Source organism: Sus scrofa, chromosome 12 (assembly GCF_054392235.1).
Source record: "Sus scrofa isolate SSC_HxYL_T2T_F1_AM1 chromosome 12, Sscrofa_HxYL_maternal_Yorkshire_Landrace_v2.0, whole genome shotgun sequence".
NCBI lineage: Eukaryota > Metazoa > Chordata > Mammalia > Artiodactyla > Suidae > Sus > Sus scrofa.
The window spans coordinates 23,702,211-23,717,584 of NC_139394.1; the positions used below are offsets into that span (position 1 = coordinate 23,702,211).

At 52.5% G+C, this 15,374-nt stretch overlaps 1 protein-coding gene across 1 annotated transcript; it reads left to right on the top strand.

Moving 5' to 3' along the window:
- Positions 1-9,152: 9,152 nt before the first annotated feature.
- Positions 9,153-12,426, top strand: EPOP (elongin BC and polycomb repressive complex 2 associated protein). The gene has a single exon (XM_021067069.2). It carries the CDS (start codon positions 9,583-9,585, stop codon positions 10,720-10,722), a length of 1,140 nt encoding a protein of 379 aa, XP_020922728.1. The 5' UTR covers positions 9,153-9,582; the 3' UTR covers positions 10,723-12,426.
- The last annotated feature ends 2,948 nt before the right edge of the window (positions 12,427-15,374 follow it).

Here is a 15,374-nt window from a genome sequence, read left to right on the forward strand (position 1 = left end):
GAGTTGCAACCTTTATTTCAGGTTCTTTCTGGGGATTTTGGGGGGGTGGGGTGGGTTTTTTCTTTCTTCTTTTTGCCACACAGGCAATATGTGGGAATTCCTGGGCCAGGGATTGAACCTACGCTGCACAGCAGCAACCAGAGCCACAGTGGTGAGAACACAGGAGCCTCAACCCTCTAGGCCATCTGAGAAACTCCCTCCATTTCTTTCAGTCCTCACAATATCCTCAGAAGGAATATCATCTGCTAGTATATTACCTGGCTCCCCCTGGTTTACTAGATCATAAACTCCTTGACGTGGGGTAGGATTTTTCTATCTTGCTCGCCACTGTGCTTCCAACACTACTTAGCACATAGATAAAACAGGATGTGACTTCCCCTCAAGGCTCAGTGGTTAATGAAGCTGAGTAGTATCCACGAGGGCGTAGGTTCAATCCCTGGACTCCCTCAGTGGGTCAAGGATCTTGCGTGGCCATGAGCTGTGGGGTAGGTCGAAGACGCGGCTTGGATCCCTTGTTGCTGTGGCTGTGGCATAGGCCAGCAGCTACTGCTCCAATATGATCCCTGGCCTGGGAACCTCTCTGTATGTTGCAGGTGCTGCCATAAATAAAAAGACAAAAGCAAAACAAAACAAAACAGGATGCTTTGTTTGTTTGTTTTTAGGGCCACACCTGCGGCATGTGGAGGTTCCCAGGCTAGGTGTCTAATTGGAACTGTAGCTGCTGGCCTAACACCACAGCCACAGCAATGCCAGATCCGAGCCACATCTGCAACTTACACAACAGCTCATGGCAATGGCAGATCCTTAACCCACTGAGCGAGGCCAGGGATCGAACCCGCAACCTCATGGTTTCTAGTCGGATTTGTTTCCCCTGCGCCACAATGGGAACTCCAAGTTAAGTGTGATTTACAGAGAAATAGTTGGGTTTTTTTTTTAAGTATAAATATGTTCTGTATTTGTGTGTGCTAAATTTGGCAATCCTGTACATAGTAGATGCTTAATGAATAAACGTTGCTTGATTAAATGACACCATGGGGAGGCGACCAGTAAATCCCAGACTGGGAGATCTAGAGGAGAGTCTGGTATTGTCAGTGAATGAATAAATTTCAGGGAGAAAGTGAAAAAAGAGAAAGGAGGAATTTATAGATTAAAAGAGAAGTACGAGACATTAAACCGCTTGAAATCCATCCTCAGATCCTCATTTCAATAAACTAAATAAATTGCAGAGAAAAAACATTTTATGATAATTAGAAATCTGAACATTGACCGGCTATTTGACGAAGTTAAAGGATGACTGTTAATTCTTTTCAGGCTCAATAATAGCAGTGGGGTTATGTTTATTTTCTAGAATCCTTATCTTGTAATAATATGTACTGAACTATTTAGGAATGAAATGATATGATTTCTAGGATTTGCTTCAAGATAATATAGGGTATGTTCTCTATCTTTTTTTTTTTTTAATTTTTGTCTTTTTGCCATTTCTTGGGTGCTCCCGCGGCACATGGAGGTTCCCAGGCTAGGGGTCGAATCGGAGCTGTAGCCACCGGCCTACGCCAGAGCCACGGCAACGAGGGATCCGAGCCTCGTCTGCAACCTACACCACAGCTCATGGCAACGCCGGATCCTTAACGTACTGAGCGAGGCCAGGGATCGAACCCACAACCTCATGGTTCCTAGTTGGATTCGTTAACCACTGTGCCACGATGGGAACTCCCTGTTCTCTATCTTAATTGTGGTGGGTACATGGGTATATTCCTTTGTGAAAACGATTTAAATTGTACACTTAAAACGTGTGTTTTATTATATGTAAATTGTACCTCTGTAAAGTTGGTTTTTTGGTTTTTTTGTTTGTTTGTATTTTAGGGCCGAACCCAAGGCATATGGAAGTTCCCAGGCTAGAGGTGGCATCAGAGCTGCAGCTGCCGGCCTACACCACAGCCACAGAAGGTGGGATCCAAGCTGCGTCTTCAACTACACCGCAGTTCACGGCAACGCTGGATCCTTAACCCACTGAGCGAGGCCAGGGATTGAACCTGTGTCCTCATGGATACTATTCAGGCTTGCTACCTCCGAGCCATGAAGGGAACTTCCTAAAGTTGTTTTTTTTTTTTTTTTAAATGGGAGTCGGGAAGGAAATGGCTGAGGGTAAGGATGAAACAAGATTGGCCAAGAATTGATAAGTTCTGAAGTTCGTCAGTTTTGAAGTTGAGTGTTGGGTACATTGAGGTTCATCATATGCCTCTGTTTACTTTTGTACAGATTTGAAAGTTTCCATAATGAACCTTTTTTTTTTTTTTTTTTTTTTTTTTTGCTTTTTAGGGCCACACCCACGGCTATGGAGGTTCCCAGCCTAGGGATCGAATTGGAGTTACAGCTGCTGGCCTACACCACAGCTGCAGCAATGCCAGATCCAAGCAGCATCTTCGACCTACACCACAGCTCACGGCAATGCCGGATCCTTAACCCACTGAGCGAGGCCAGGGATTGAATCCTCAACCTCATGGTTCCTAGTTGGATTTGTTTCCGCTGCTCCATGATGGGAATGCCCCGTAATGAACCATTTTTTAAATTGACATGAAGAGAGGATGCTATTTCTGTTTTACAGATGAAAAAACTAAAGCAGAGGTTTAGTACCTTGCCCCTAAATCACACAGCTGGTATAATGATGAATCTGGAAAATGAAGAGACCCATGTGAATTCAGAACTTAAGCTACTAACCTCTGAAATTTCCAGAGCAAAGTGCGGGTGTTGCCTAAGGGATGACACAGCCCTCTTTTGGTGGGCACAGTCTGACTGAGCGCATTCTGGAGGCAAGATGGACAAAAATGGTGGGGGGAGAAATGGCCCCCCTCTTAGAGCCATCATCTCTTAGACCCAGGGTTAGACGTTCAGACTTGGGACCCAGCTGACTCTGACACTTGCTGGCAGTGTGAACATGGACAAATCACTTCAAATCTCTGAACCTCACTTTCCCCATTTTTTAAAAAATTTTTTATTTTTTTGTCTTTTCTAGGGCCACACCCATGGCATATGGAGGTTCCCAGGCTAGGGGTTGAATCGGAGGTGTAGCCGCCGGCCTACGCCAGGGCCACAGCAACGCAGGATCTGAGCCTTGTCTGTGACCTACAACACAGCTCACGGCAGCACCAGATCCTGAACCCACTGAGTGAGGCCAGGGATTGAACTCACAACCACATGGTTCCTAGTCAGATTCGTTGACCACTGAGCCATGAGGGGACGTCTACTTTCCTCATTCATAACATGGGTATTCATAGACAGTTTGGCAGTTTCTTAAAAAGTTAAACATATATTTGGGAGTTCCTGTCGTGACTCAGCAGGTTAAGAACCTGACTAGGAGAGTTCCCGTCGTGGCTCAGTGGTTAACAAATCCAACTAGGAACCATGAGGTTGCGGGTTTGACCCCTGGCCTTGCTCAGTGGGTTGAGGATCCGGCGTTGCCGTGAGCTGTGGTGTAGGTCGCAGACGCTGCTCAGATCCCGAGTTGCTGTGGCTCTGATGTAGGCTGGCGGCTACAGCTCCGATTCGATCCCTAGCCTGGGAACCTCTATATGCCGTAGGAGCGGCCCTAGAAAAGGCCAAAAGACAAAAAAAAAAAAAAAAAAAAAAAAAAGAACCTGACTAGTATCCATGAGGATGCAGGTTTGATTCCTGGCCTTGCTCAGTGGGTTAAGGATTTGGCATTGCTGCAAGCTGCAGGGTTAAGTCAGGGATGTGGCTTGGATATGGCATTGCTGAGGCTGTGGCCAGAGGTCGAAGCTCAGATTTGACCCCTAGCTTGGGAACCTCCATATTCCCTGGGTGCGGCCCTAAAAAGACCAAAAAAAAAAAAAAAAATGTTAAACACAAATTTATCCCATGACCTTGCAATTCCACTCTTTACTCTCTACTCAAGAGAAATGAAAATGTGTCCACGCAAAGACTTGTATGCCAAAGTTCATAGCATTATTATTTATAATAATCAAAAAGTGGATGGGATTTCTCTCTAGCCTAGTGGGTTAAGACTCCTGCATTTTCATTGCTATGGCTCAGGTTGCTGCTGTGGCACAGGTTTGATCCTTGGCCCGGGAACTTCCACATGCCACGGGTGTGGCAAAAAAGAAAAAAGGGAGAGAGGGAGTTCCCTTCATGGTTTAGCAGTTAATGAACCCAACTAGGATCCATGAGGATGCAGGTTCGATCCCTGGCTTTTCTCAGTGGGTTAAGGATCCGGCGTTGCTGTGAGCTGTGCTGTAGGTCTCAGATGCAGCTTGGATCCTGTGTTGCTGTGGCTCTGGTGTAGGCCAGTGGCTGTAGCTCTGATTTGACCCCTAGCCTGGGAACCTCCATATGCCACAGGTGTGGCCTTAAAAAGAAAAAAAAGAAAAAAAAATAAGGAGAGAGAGAACCCAAAATAAATGTCACAACTCTAATTAAAAAAAAAAAAAGTAGGGGAGTTCCTCTCGTGGCGAAGTGGAAACAAATCCTACTAGGAACCATGAGGTTGCAGGTTCAATCCCTGGCCTCACTCAGTGAATTAAGGAACCGGTGTTGCCGTGAGCTCTGGTGTAGGGCGTAGACGAGGCATGGATCTGGCGTTGCTGTGGCTGTGGTGTAGACCAGAGGCTGTAGCTCCGATTTGACCTCTAGCCTGGGAACCTCCATATGCCACGGGTGTAGTCCTAAAAAGACAAAAAGACAAAAAAAAAAAAAAAAAAAAAAGTAGAAACAAGCTCAATGTGGTTGGATAAACAACATGTGGTCTCTCCATACTCTGGGACACTTCAGCAATAAAAAGGTACGACTGCTAATATATTCTACACATTGATAGACCTCAAAACATTTTCTTTTTGTAAAAGAAGTCAGATGCAAAAGACCACATATGGTATTTCCATTTCTGAGAAATGTCCAGAAAAGACAGATCTATAGTGACGGAAAGTAGTCTGGGCCCCTGAGGTGGGAACATGGAGTTATTTATTGCAAGTGGGGGTGAAGGAGTCTCTTAGAAAATGTTGTAAAATTGAATTGTGATGGTGGTTGCATAACTCTGTAAATTTATTAGAAATCATCCTTAGACACTTAAAATGGGTTCTTCATAGTATGAGAATTTTTTTTTAAAAAGTGTCTACCCCAGAGGTACCACCTCACAGTGGTCAGAATGGCCATATTAAAAAGTCGACAAATAATAAATGCTGGAGAGGATGTGGAGAAAAAGGAACCTACACTGTTGGTAGGAATGTCAATTACTGCAGCCACTATGGAGAAAGTATGTTGTTCCTTAACAAAGTAGAAGCAGGAGTTCCCGTCGTGATGCAGTGGAAACGAATCAGACTAGGAACTGTAAAGTTTCGGGTTCGATCCCTGGCCTTGCTCAGTGGGTTAAGGATTTGGTGTTGCTGTGAGCTGTGGCGTAGGCTGGTGGCTACAGCTCTGATTCGACTCCTAGCCCGGGAACCTCCATATGCTGCAGGTGAAGCCCTCAAAAGACAAAAAGATAAAAAAAAACAAAACAAAAAAACAAAAAAAACCCCATCCCACTAAAAGTAGAACTACCATATGGTCCAGCAATCCCACTCCTGGGCATATATCCAGAAAAGATGAAAACTATAATTTGAAAAGACACATGCACCCCAATGTTCATAGCAGCACTATTCATAATAGCCAAGGCAGGGGAGCAAGCTAAATGGCCACTGACAGGTGAATGGATGAAAAGGTCTGGTACACACACAATGGACAACTATTCAGCTTCAAAAAATGAATAATGCCCTTTGCAGCAACATAGATGGAACTGGAGGTTATCATCCTATGTGATATAAGTCAGAAAGAGGAAAAATAAATACCATATGATATCACTTATACATGGAATCTAAACTATGACACAAGTGAACTTATTTACAAAAACAGACTCACAGACATAGAGAACAAACTTATGGTTACCAAAGGGAAAAGGGCTTGGAGTTCCCATCATGGCTCAGTGGTTAGCCAATCTGACTAGGAAGCATGAGGTTGCGGGCTCGATCCCTGGCCTCGCTCAGTAGGTTAAGGATCTGGTGTTGTCTCGTGAGCTGGGGTGTAGGTCGCAGACGAGGCTCGGATCCCGAGGTGCTGTGGCTCTGGCGTCGGCCGGCGCCTACAGCTCTGATTCGACCCTTAGCCTGGGAACCTCCATGTGCTGCAGGAGCGGCCCAAGAAATGGCAAAAAAAAAAAAAAAAGGAAGAGGGGTTGAGGGAGGGATAAATTAGGAGTTTGGGATTAGCAAATACAAATTACTATATATAAAATAGATAAACAATGAGGTCCTGCTGTATAGCACAGGGAACTATATAATATCTTCATATCCTGTAATAAACCATAATGGAAAGGAATATGAACAAAAATATGTATATACGTATCCCTGAATCCCCTTGCTGTTCGTCAGAAACTAACACAACGTTGTAAATCAACTATACTTCAATTCAAAAAAAGTAGCTGCCTCATAGGATTATTACAGGGGTTAGATAACATAAAGAGCAGAGAAGGCCAGCAGTGCTCTAGAAATTATTATTGGGCAGGACATCGGGGGGCCAGTTCCCTGCTGTGACCTCCTTTGCCGAGAGTGATCAGGTCCCTTGCTCCCAAATCCTTGAACACAAGCCTTTGGGTGAGACTCAGATGGGCCATGGAAAGAGAAGTCTGGCTTCCAGGTCTTGAGGGGTCTTTCCTATTCCTTATTCTGGTGGAATCAGAGGAGACCCAGCCTCCAGCCCAGTCCCTCTCTTTCTCCTGCGGGGAGGAGGTTTCTGAGAACTGTGCAGCCTGAGGACGGGGTCGAGTGTCCTCTACTGTAGGCAACGGGAACTGCAGCAGCTGGTTCTGCCCCTTCATACCGGTTCCACCCTGACAACATCGGGAGGTGGTACCTTTTCAGTGATAGGGACCTCGAGACTCAGAGTGTCCAGGTGATTCGCCCAGGGTCGCACAGCTGGCACCCCCACTCCAAGCCCTCTGACGATGGAGACTCAATGACTCTAGGTCCTTCCAGCTGAGGAGTTACACTAACCCCTACTGTTTGTATAATGCTTCTGTGCCCATGAAGAGCTTTCATATCTGGGTTATATTCTGGGGTGCCTGATTCAAGGACGGGAAAGAAGAGAAAATGGAGGTGGAGGGAATGCCTCCTCCAGGGAAGGACTCTCAACAGTAATGACCCCCACTAAAGCCCCCAAACTCAGATTTGTGGGACTGGTGGCTGTTGGGGTGGGAGAAGGAGGAGCCCATTGATCTGCATTGCTATACAATATTCACTCATCAATGCTATGCACAGGGATGCAAATATGCGTGAGACTCTAGGGCATGAAGGGAGTTTCCCAGATTAGATTCTCGAAGGTGGAGCCCAAGCCCACTCCCCAGGCATCTCAGCTGCAAAGAGTCTGGAGGAGGGTTGCATTGAAGCCCACGTCCCTGCCCCATGAGCAAAAGAAATCTGGGACTACTGTCTCAGGGTAAAAGTTTTCAGCCCTGTTCACCAGAAAAGACAGGTGTGATCTTCATCCTTCCAGAACTTTCCTCTGTGTATGTGTAGGGGGGTTGGGTGTGGGTGTGTGTGGAGGGTGGGACCAGGGCTCTTCGCACTCAGGATCCCTAGAGTCTAAACCTGGCAGGACCCCAGGTTCCCTCCTCATGACCCCTTCCCCAAAGACTTCTGCTGAAGATGCTAGGGGGCGGATGTTTTGAGCAACAGAACCCTACACACCATTGTTCCTCAAACCCTAGCCCCGCCTTGGAGTCTTTACCTCTGGCCTCTGCAAAAGCGGTGTAGGGGAGGCAGACCTTCCTGATGCCTTTCCTCCCAAAGGTTATGTGATGGCACTTACAAAACAATTCTTCTGTTGTCGCCACCAGGAGGACCAGGAGGCAAGCTGCATTAGTTATTTTCTTGCAGAAACTCTCTTTTACCTCTGGCCCAGAAGGAGCTATTTCACTCTGTGACCCCCACCCCGACCCCCAGGCCACACAGAAACCCACCCTTATTCCATGAGCTCATAACAATTTTTCTGCATATTTGGGGGATGAGAGGCATAGTCATTCATTCACTTACAAATACATATTGAACACCTATGACATCTGGGCACTGTTATAGGCAGTGGGGAGGCAGCAGTGATGAAGACAACATTCTCAGCCGCTCATTTCCAGACTAATGGAAGAGACAGACAAAAAAGAAGAAATACATTCACAGATTTTCATACACCAGTAAGCTCTACAGAAACTAAAGAAGGATAAGGGGACAGAACAAGCTGAGGGGATGGGATCCTCCAGTTATCGGAATTTGTACTGGAATTCCCGTTCTCTTTGCTTTCCTCTTCCTGGGGGAGATAAGAAGAGAGTCTGTGTGTCCCTTCTGGTCTCCTCAACGTATTTTGGAATTTCAGGCCTCAGAAGGCAGAGTCTTGGGATCTGCCAGGGGGCTGCAGAGTCAGTCCCTCAGAATTTGCTCAAGGGGCCATTTAGAAACTAGAAATGGAAGACTATTTACTGTCTTCCGTGGGCGTTATAATTCTCCCTCTCTCCGAATTGATTCCTTTTTTTTTTTTTTTTCATCCTGCACACACTTACTGAATTCCTAACTCTTCATTCAACATTTCTTGAGCCCACTGTGTGCCAGGCACTGTTCTAGGCCACCGAAGCTGAGAGGTTAAGAACATTCTGCCCGCAGGAGTCCCTGCTGTGCAAAGCTTCCAAACCTCTTTTCTTCTTTTCTTTCAACTTTGTCTTTTTGAGATTCACCTATGTGGATTCACTTAGCCCCCTGCGAGTAGATATGAAGATTCCCATTTTACGGATGCGAAAACCATGACTGCTAAGGGAAAAAATGAAGTGCTTTGCAGTGACTGAACACCAGGACGCCACCGCGCCACGTGCAGCGGCGCGTTTCGCCCCCTGCGATCCCACCCGCGCACGCAGCCTCCTTTCCTCCCTCCCAGCCGCCGCCGCGCCGGGTCCACGTGTGTGTGTCTGTGTGAGGAATGGGGACGGGGGCGGTGCCGCTGGAGGGGTGGGGTCCGGGCCAACGTCACAGGCAGTGCCGCCCAATCAGCGGCGGGCTCGCGGCCCCGGCGCTGGTATTGGGGCAGCGAGGGGGCAGTTCTCTATAACGCGGTCTCCGGGAGCCAGCGGGGAAGAAAGAAGCCGAGCGGGCGGAAGGCGCCCTCCCCGCCGCCTGGGCCCGGGCACCGGGTGCCGGGCCCGGGGTCCTTCCCGCCTCCCGCGGCCGCCAGCCGCTTTGTTTCCCCAACCTCTGCGCTCCGGGCAACTCGAGAGGGGGCTCCCGCCCGGGCTGCGCAGGGATCGCGGCGGCAGGAAGGGCGGCCCACCGCGCCGGGACTCGCAGGGACCCAGGAGTCCGGCCGCCGGGAGGGCCGCGTGACAAGATCGAAGAGGGAGCCAGAGCTCCGCGGCCCAGGGGTACGGGCCGGGGGCGCCCGTGAGCAGAGACCTCCCCGTCGAGGGGGGGCGATGTTCCCCTCGCCCTTGGGCTCTTCGGGCAGCCAGGGCATCCCGCCGCTGGGACCAGGACCCCCGCAGTGGGCAACCCCCCGGGCGGTTCCATGGAGACTCTGTGCCCCGCTCCCCGCCTCGCAGTGCCGGCGTCCCCGCGAGGGTCGCCCTGCTCCCCCACACCCCGGAAGCCGCGTCGGGGGACCCAGGAGTTCTCTCCGCTGTGCCTGCGTGCCCTTGCCTTCTGCGCCCTTGCCAAACCCCGGGCGTCCTCTCTGGGCCTGGGGCCTGGGGAGCTGGCGCCGCGGGCCCCGGTGCTGCTGGGCCCTCGCGCCCCCCTGTGCACCGGCGGCTGGGCCCCGGATGGCCTGAAGCACCTCGCGGGACAGGCCGGGCGGTCCAGCGATCCCAATTCCCCGGCCCGCCAGGATGCCGACGCCGCAGTGTGCCGGGGCCGCAGCGAGGAGGAAGAGGGCGGAGGCAGTTTCCCGCACTTCGGCGCTCGCTCCGGTTTACCTCCCGGCCGCTGCCCGGCGCCCCGGCGCCCTCGGGAATCTCCGACCAGCTCCGCCTCAGCTCCGCCTAGGCCAGCCCCCGGTCTCGACTCCCAGCCTGGCTTCGCCGCCAGCCCGCATCAGGATCCCGGTTCCCGGCCTCCGCCGCCACCTGCGGGCCTCTCCTCTGAGCCGGCGGGGCCCCGGGCCGCGCCGGAGCCGCCCCTGCCGGGCCAAACGGCCGCAGTCGATGGAAACCCCCCGAAGGCCGCCCCCGAGGCACCGGCCGCCAGCCCCTCGACGGCCAGCGGAGCTGCGGCCGCGCCCGGCGATCTCCGCCAGGAACATTTCGATCGTCTGATCCGCCGGTCGAAACTTTGGTGTTACGCGAAGGGCTTCGCCCTCGACACTCCGAGTTTGCGCCGGGGGCCCGAGCGGCCGCCAGCCAAAGGGCCCGCCCGGGGAGCCGCCAAGAAACGCCGGCGGCCGGCGCCCCCCCAGCGCAGCGCGCAGCCCCGTCGCCCTGCGCCGACGCTCCCCACCACGAGCACCTTCAGCCTCCTCGATTGCTTCCCCTGTCCCCCGGCCTTGGTGGTGGGGGAGGACGGAGACTTAGGGCCCGCATCCTCGCTTCGCCTCCAGGGAGACTCTAAACCCCCGCCTGCCCACCCATTGTGGAGGTGGCAGATCGGGGGTCCCGCTGTGCCTGAGCCCCCCGGCCTCAAATTCTGGGGCATCAACTTGGAGCAACTCTGAGCGTGAGACCTCTTCTGCCTGCCAAGGGGGAAAAGTGGGGGCCACAGCCAAACTGCGCGCTCAAGGCTAGAGCCTCGTTTCTCACCTTCGCCTGTCCCCTTTAGGTTTTATGGGCTGTGGTCAGAGGGACCTCAGATGACAGTGATCTTCAAGCACCTAACTGGTCGAGGTGACACCCCCTCCCTCTCATCCTTTGGAGAGGACCAAGAGCTGGAGTCAGGAGAAGGCTTAACCGAGGAAAAACGCTTAATGACATAGATTCCAACCCCTCCTCTCTTCCACCTCCGATCTCTGGGGGCAGGGCCTTCACCCCAGGGGGAGCCGTGGAGGCTACCGCTCAAAGCCGAGGGGGGAAGAAAAGAGGGAGAGAGACCTTGGTGATGGACAAACCGGTTGTTTCTGTGGGCGAGCAGGGGCTGGGGGTGGGGGGGCTGGGGTGGGGGTGGGGAGGTGATTGGCAGCTCCCTGGGGGCATCCCCCACCCCCACCAGCCGGGCCTTTAACCCTTCACTCCCCACAGGCCTTCCCTAGCTTCTGAGCACCACTGCAGCCTTCGTGGGGGAGGGAGCAACTTAGGCGAGGGGGAGATCACCCCTTTCCTGTTCTTTGCCGAGCGCCCCCCCCCCCCACATCAAGTGACCCCGAGGTGCCGAGATCTTCATTCTCAGCCACCAGCCTCTCTCCCCTTTGTCCAGTTTTGGAGTTTCCCCCTTCCATTTTCCCTGTGTGCTTTCAGGGTATAAGGTCTGATGGGTAAAAGTGGACTCCCCACCCTGAGACACAGCCCCCTCCCCCTGCTGTCTCCTCAGGGGAGGAGGGGCAGGAGGGGCAGGGCCGAGGGGCCACCTCCCCTTCAGAAATGCAGACTCTGCCTGGGGAGGGAGCTGGAGAAGACCATCCCAGGGAAAGCAATGGAAGGTGGAAGAAATCAATAAAATCAGACCAAACAAGTTGCCTTTCCAGGTCCTCTCCAGCCGTTTAAGGATGGAGGGCGTGGAGGTAGAGGGCAGGCCTGGGTCCATTCTTCGGACACTGAAACTCGGCCCCCCGGCCAGGCTAGAGACAAGACATGCTGCTCTTTGGGGAGGAGGTAAAGGAAAGGGCTCTTGGCCGAAGCACCGGGTCCAGTGGGGTTTGCGGGGGGGGCAAAAATTTGGGTTTGGATGGGAACTGGGCTGAGGAACCTTTCAGCATCCTCCCCCCACCCAACCTCAGGCATTTCGGGAGTTGTCAGGGATCTGATGGATCCGAAAGGGGCAGGGCCGAGGGATTAGTTTTGAGGTCAGAAGTTCTGTTTTCCTGGGGGAGGGGAGAAATTGGCCACTAACTATTGCGCCCTCTGATCCCCTGGAGTCAGAGGGGAGTGGAGTGGCCGCCTCCTCCACCCAGGTGAGCCCTGGGGAGTCTAGCTCTTAGGGAGATTGCAGGTTTAGGTGGAAGGGGAACCCGGGGGTTGCCCATCTGCCCAGCAACTGAGGGACCCCCTGGCCCTTCTGCCCACACGAGCGGACATCACCCCCTTTTCCCCCCAAGATGGGGCGAGGGACAAAGAATTCCCACATATACTGGGGAAGGACCAGTTTCCTTTTCTGTGAAAATGCTGTAAAAAGTTTTTAATGTTTGCATAGAGCAGATTCTTGAGAGCGAGAGAGAAAAAAACAAAAAAACAAAAAACTTTTGGAAGACAAAAGTTCTGTTTGAAAAGCTGTCTCTTTTAATTTTTCTTTTGCTGGGGGTGGGGGTGGGGTGGGTGGGCGCGGGGTGGGCCCGGCTCTCTTTCTCCTCAACATCTGGCCTTTCTGAACCCTGCTGACCTCCCCTCCCCCTCCAGCTGTGTCGTGGGGAGGAGGGAGGAGGGTGGGGCCGCGCCTTCGTTCCTGTGCTTCAGGGGGGTCCATCTTCTCTCGTGCCCCCCAAGCATGGGGAAGACAGAGGCAGAAAGCAAGATGTGAGGGGTGGGGAGGGAGTCGCCGGGAAGAGGGGGCAACGTTTGCAAGGAGAGATTCTGGAAGGCAGACTCCATCCTTTTTCGTCGGGTCAGCTTCGGCCCGCTTTACCAACCTGGGGATTTCAGGGGTGAGCCCTGAAATCCTCTTTCTTTCGCAGACTCCTCTTCTTTTCTGGGGAGTGAGAGGGGATGCTTTCCTTTGGCTTCCCATCTCCTTCAAGTCATTTAATCCTCAACCTGGAAGAAGTTGGGCAGAGAGTTAAGAAACACCTTCTGGCCAGACCTGGAACTCCGCTCCTTGCTGAATGATTTAACTTGGAGAAGCTCAGAGCTGGAAGCAGCCCTAGAATCTTTCCAGTCACTTTGCAGAACAGGGAACTATATTAGGTTCCTAGGGCTGCCCGAACACATTGCCAAGTCCCTGGTGGCTTAAAACAACAGAGATTTATTTTCTCAGCATTCTGGAAGCGGCAAGTCTGAAATCGAGGTGTCTGCAGGGCCACGCGCCCTCCAAAGCCTCTGGGGGAGACCCTCTTACCTCCTCCGGCTTCTGGGGACTCCAGGTCTTCCTTGGGTGGTGGCTGTCATACTCCAAACTCTGCTGCCATCTTCACGTGGCCTCTCTTCTCTGTCTCTTATGAGGACGCTTATTGGATTGAAGGCTCGCCTGGATAAGGCCGCATGATCTCATCTTGACAGTCTTAACTTGTTTCCATCTGCAAAGTCCCTTTTCCAAATAAAGGCACGTTCACCGGTTTTAGGGGGCAGTGGGGTTAGGATGGGAACTTATCTTGTTGGGTACCACTCATCAGCCCACTACAGAAACCAAGTTCCAGGGTGGAAAACTCACTCAGACTTTGTGTGGCAAAGAAGTCTGTCCTGGATCGGTGTGGGGTGCAACCCTTCTTGAACCGGGGTTGGGGGGCACAAATCTCCTTTAAGCGGAGCAGCCTGGGGAAAGGGTCGGATTGGACCCTCGTACTTTCCTCAGGCTGAGCCCAGGATCCTGAGACTTTACGTCCCCCCACCCCCACGCTGAGGCAGGAGGGGGGACGTCTCCCCAGGAGGGGTCTGAGGAGGCTCTCCCTGCCTCTCTGGTTTCCTCTATCTCTCTGGGGTCCCCAGCCCCTACTCCCAGACCCCTTCCACCCCTCCCCTCCCCCAGCCTTCTCGCCCTCTGAGGTTCTGCCACTGGCCACTGTGGATTGGGCTGGATATGGAGGTCGAAGGGTCTCCGCTTCTGTCTGGGTCTCTAAGTTCCCTTCCTGGGTTATCTCAGGTCCTTTAGTCTCCGAGGAGTCTCTACTCCTCGACAGCTCTGGGACCAGCTGTCTGCCCCTCCATCAGGGCCACCTGCACGGCCCTGAGAGTGAGCGTCTCCTTTCATTGTGTTCCCAAGGCACCCCGCTTGCTTCCCCCTAATCCGGCTCTGCTCACCATCACCTTCCTCCTCCTGGGAGCCTCAGCTGCCCCCACAGCCTCTGCCTCTTAAATCTTTGTGGCTTGACTTCTGCCTCTGAAGCCGCTCTTTCCAGAGTCATCCAGGACAACCCCCAACCACAAATCCAGTGGTTGCCTCCTGGCCGCCCTGACCCCTGAATCACTCCGTGACCTGTGGCGCTGCTGGTTGTGCACCGGGGCTCTCCCTGTGGGGTGGTTTTCTCTCTCCAAGGTTCCCTCTGTCTTCTGGGCCTCCTCATCGTCCTCTGTCCCTCCCTTTAAAAAGAGGGAGACTGATGGTGTCCAGGCGGCATCTACCCTCTGTCCTCACATCTCCCCGAGGTGATCCCTTTTGTCTTCTCCCAAGTCCTCGGCTTGCGGAGACATAGGGAAGTGACCCCCACATGACTGCACCTGCCTCCTCTCCCTCCAGCTCAGCCTCCCTCCTAAGCTTTGATGCCATGCCTCCCTGTGGATGCCGGCAACTCATCTTTCTCCCATTGAAGACCCAGCTCATTGTCTCCGCCCTCTGCTCACCTCAGTGCCTCTGGTCAAGTCCATGTTCTGGTTACATCCCTGCCTTTCTCCTTATCACTCAGCATCTTGAATTCTCCCCTGGCTCCTCTCATTCAACCCACGGCTAACTCTTCTGAACCTCCCCCTCTTTCTAGCCTCACCAGTGTCTTTTATTCTCTCCATCGTGGCGCAACTCCCAGGAGTCCGCAGGAGTCTCCCAGGAGTCCCAGGACTTTGCAGTGGCCGCCCAACTAGAGTCTAGATCTCGGGTCTTTCTCTGATCCCCTCGGATCAGGTTACCTTCTTACTCAGGGGGTCTTTCATTTTTATTACATACAGTCACCTTGGCCTGTCATTTGGGGCCCTCTATGACTGGACCCTGACTCTCCTGTCCAGCCGATCTCTGTTACTTCACTGGAATGCCCTTCCTTCCCCAGCTGCCTGCCCTTTCTCTACCTTCATTCCCCAAAGCCCATTTGAGATGCCACCTCCTCCACGAAGTCTTCTTTGATTTCCCCCAGTTGGATATGATCTGTGCTGCCTCTAGACCCTCTTCACCCTTTTTTGTCTGCGGGAGGAGTGGTGATGTGTGGTGGAAGAATATGGGCTTTGAAGCCAAACACTCCCGCTCTCCCTCCCTCTCCGCGGAGAAGCTGGGAAGCAGCTACAGGAATCACCTTTCTGACCTAAGCTTTCATTTCATTGCTGTGGCCTTAATTGAGAGCTGTTGACATGAAATGGCCACTTG

Excerpts from the sequence above, each read along its gene's own strand:
- EPOP (XM_021067069.2), top strand. The coding sequence starts at position 9,583 with ATGGAGACTCTGTGCCCCGCTCCCCGCCTCGCAGTGCCGGCGTCCCCG.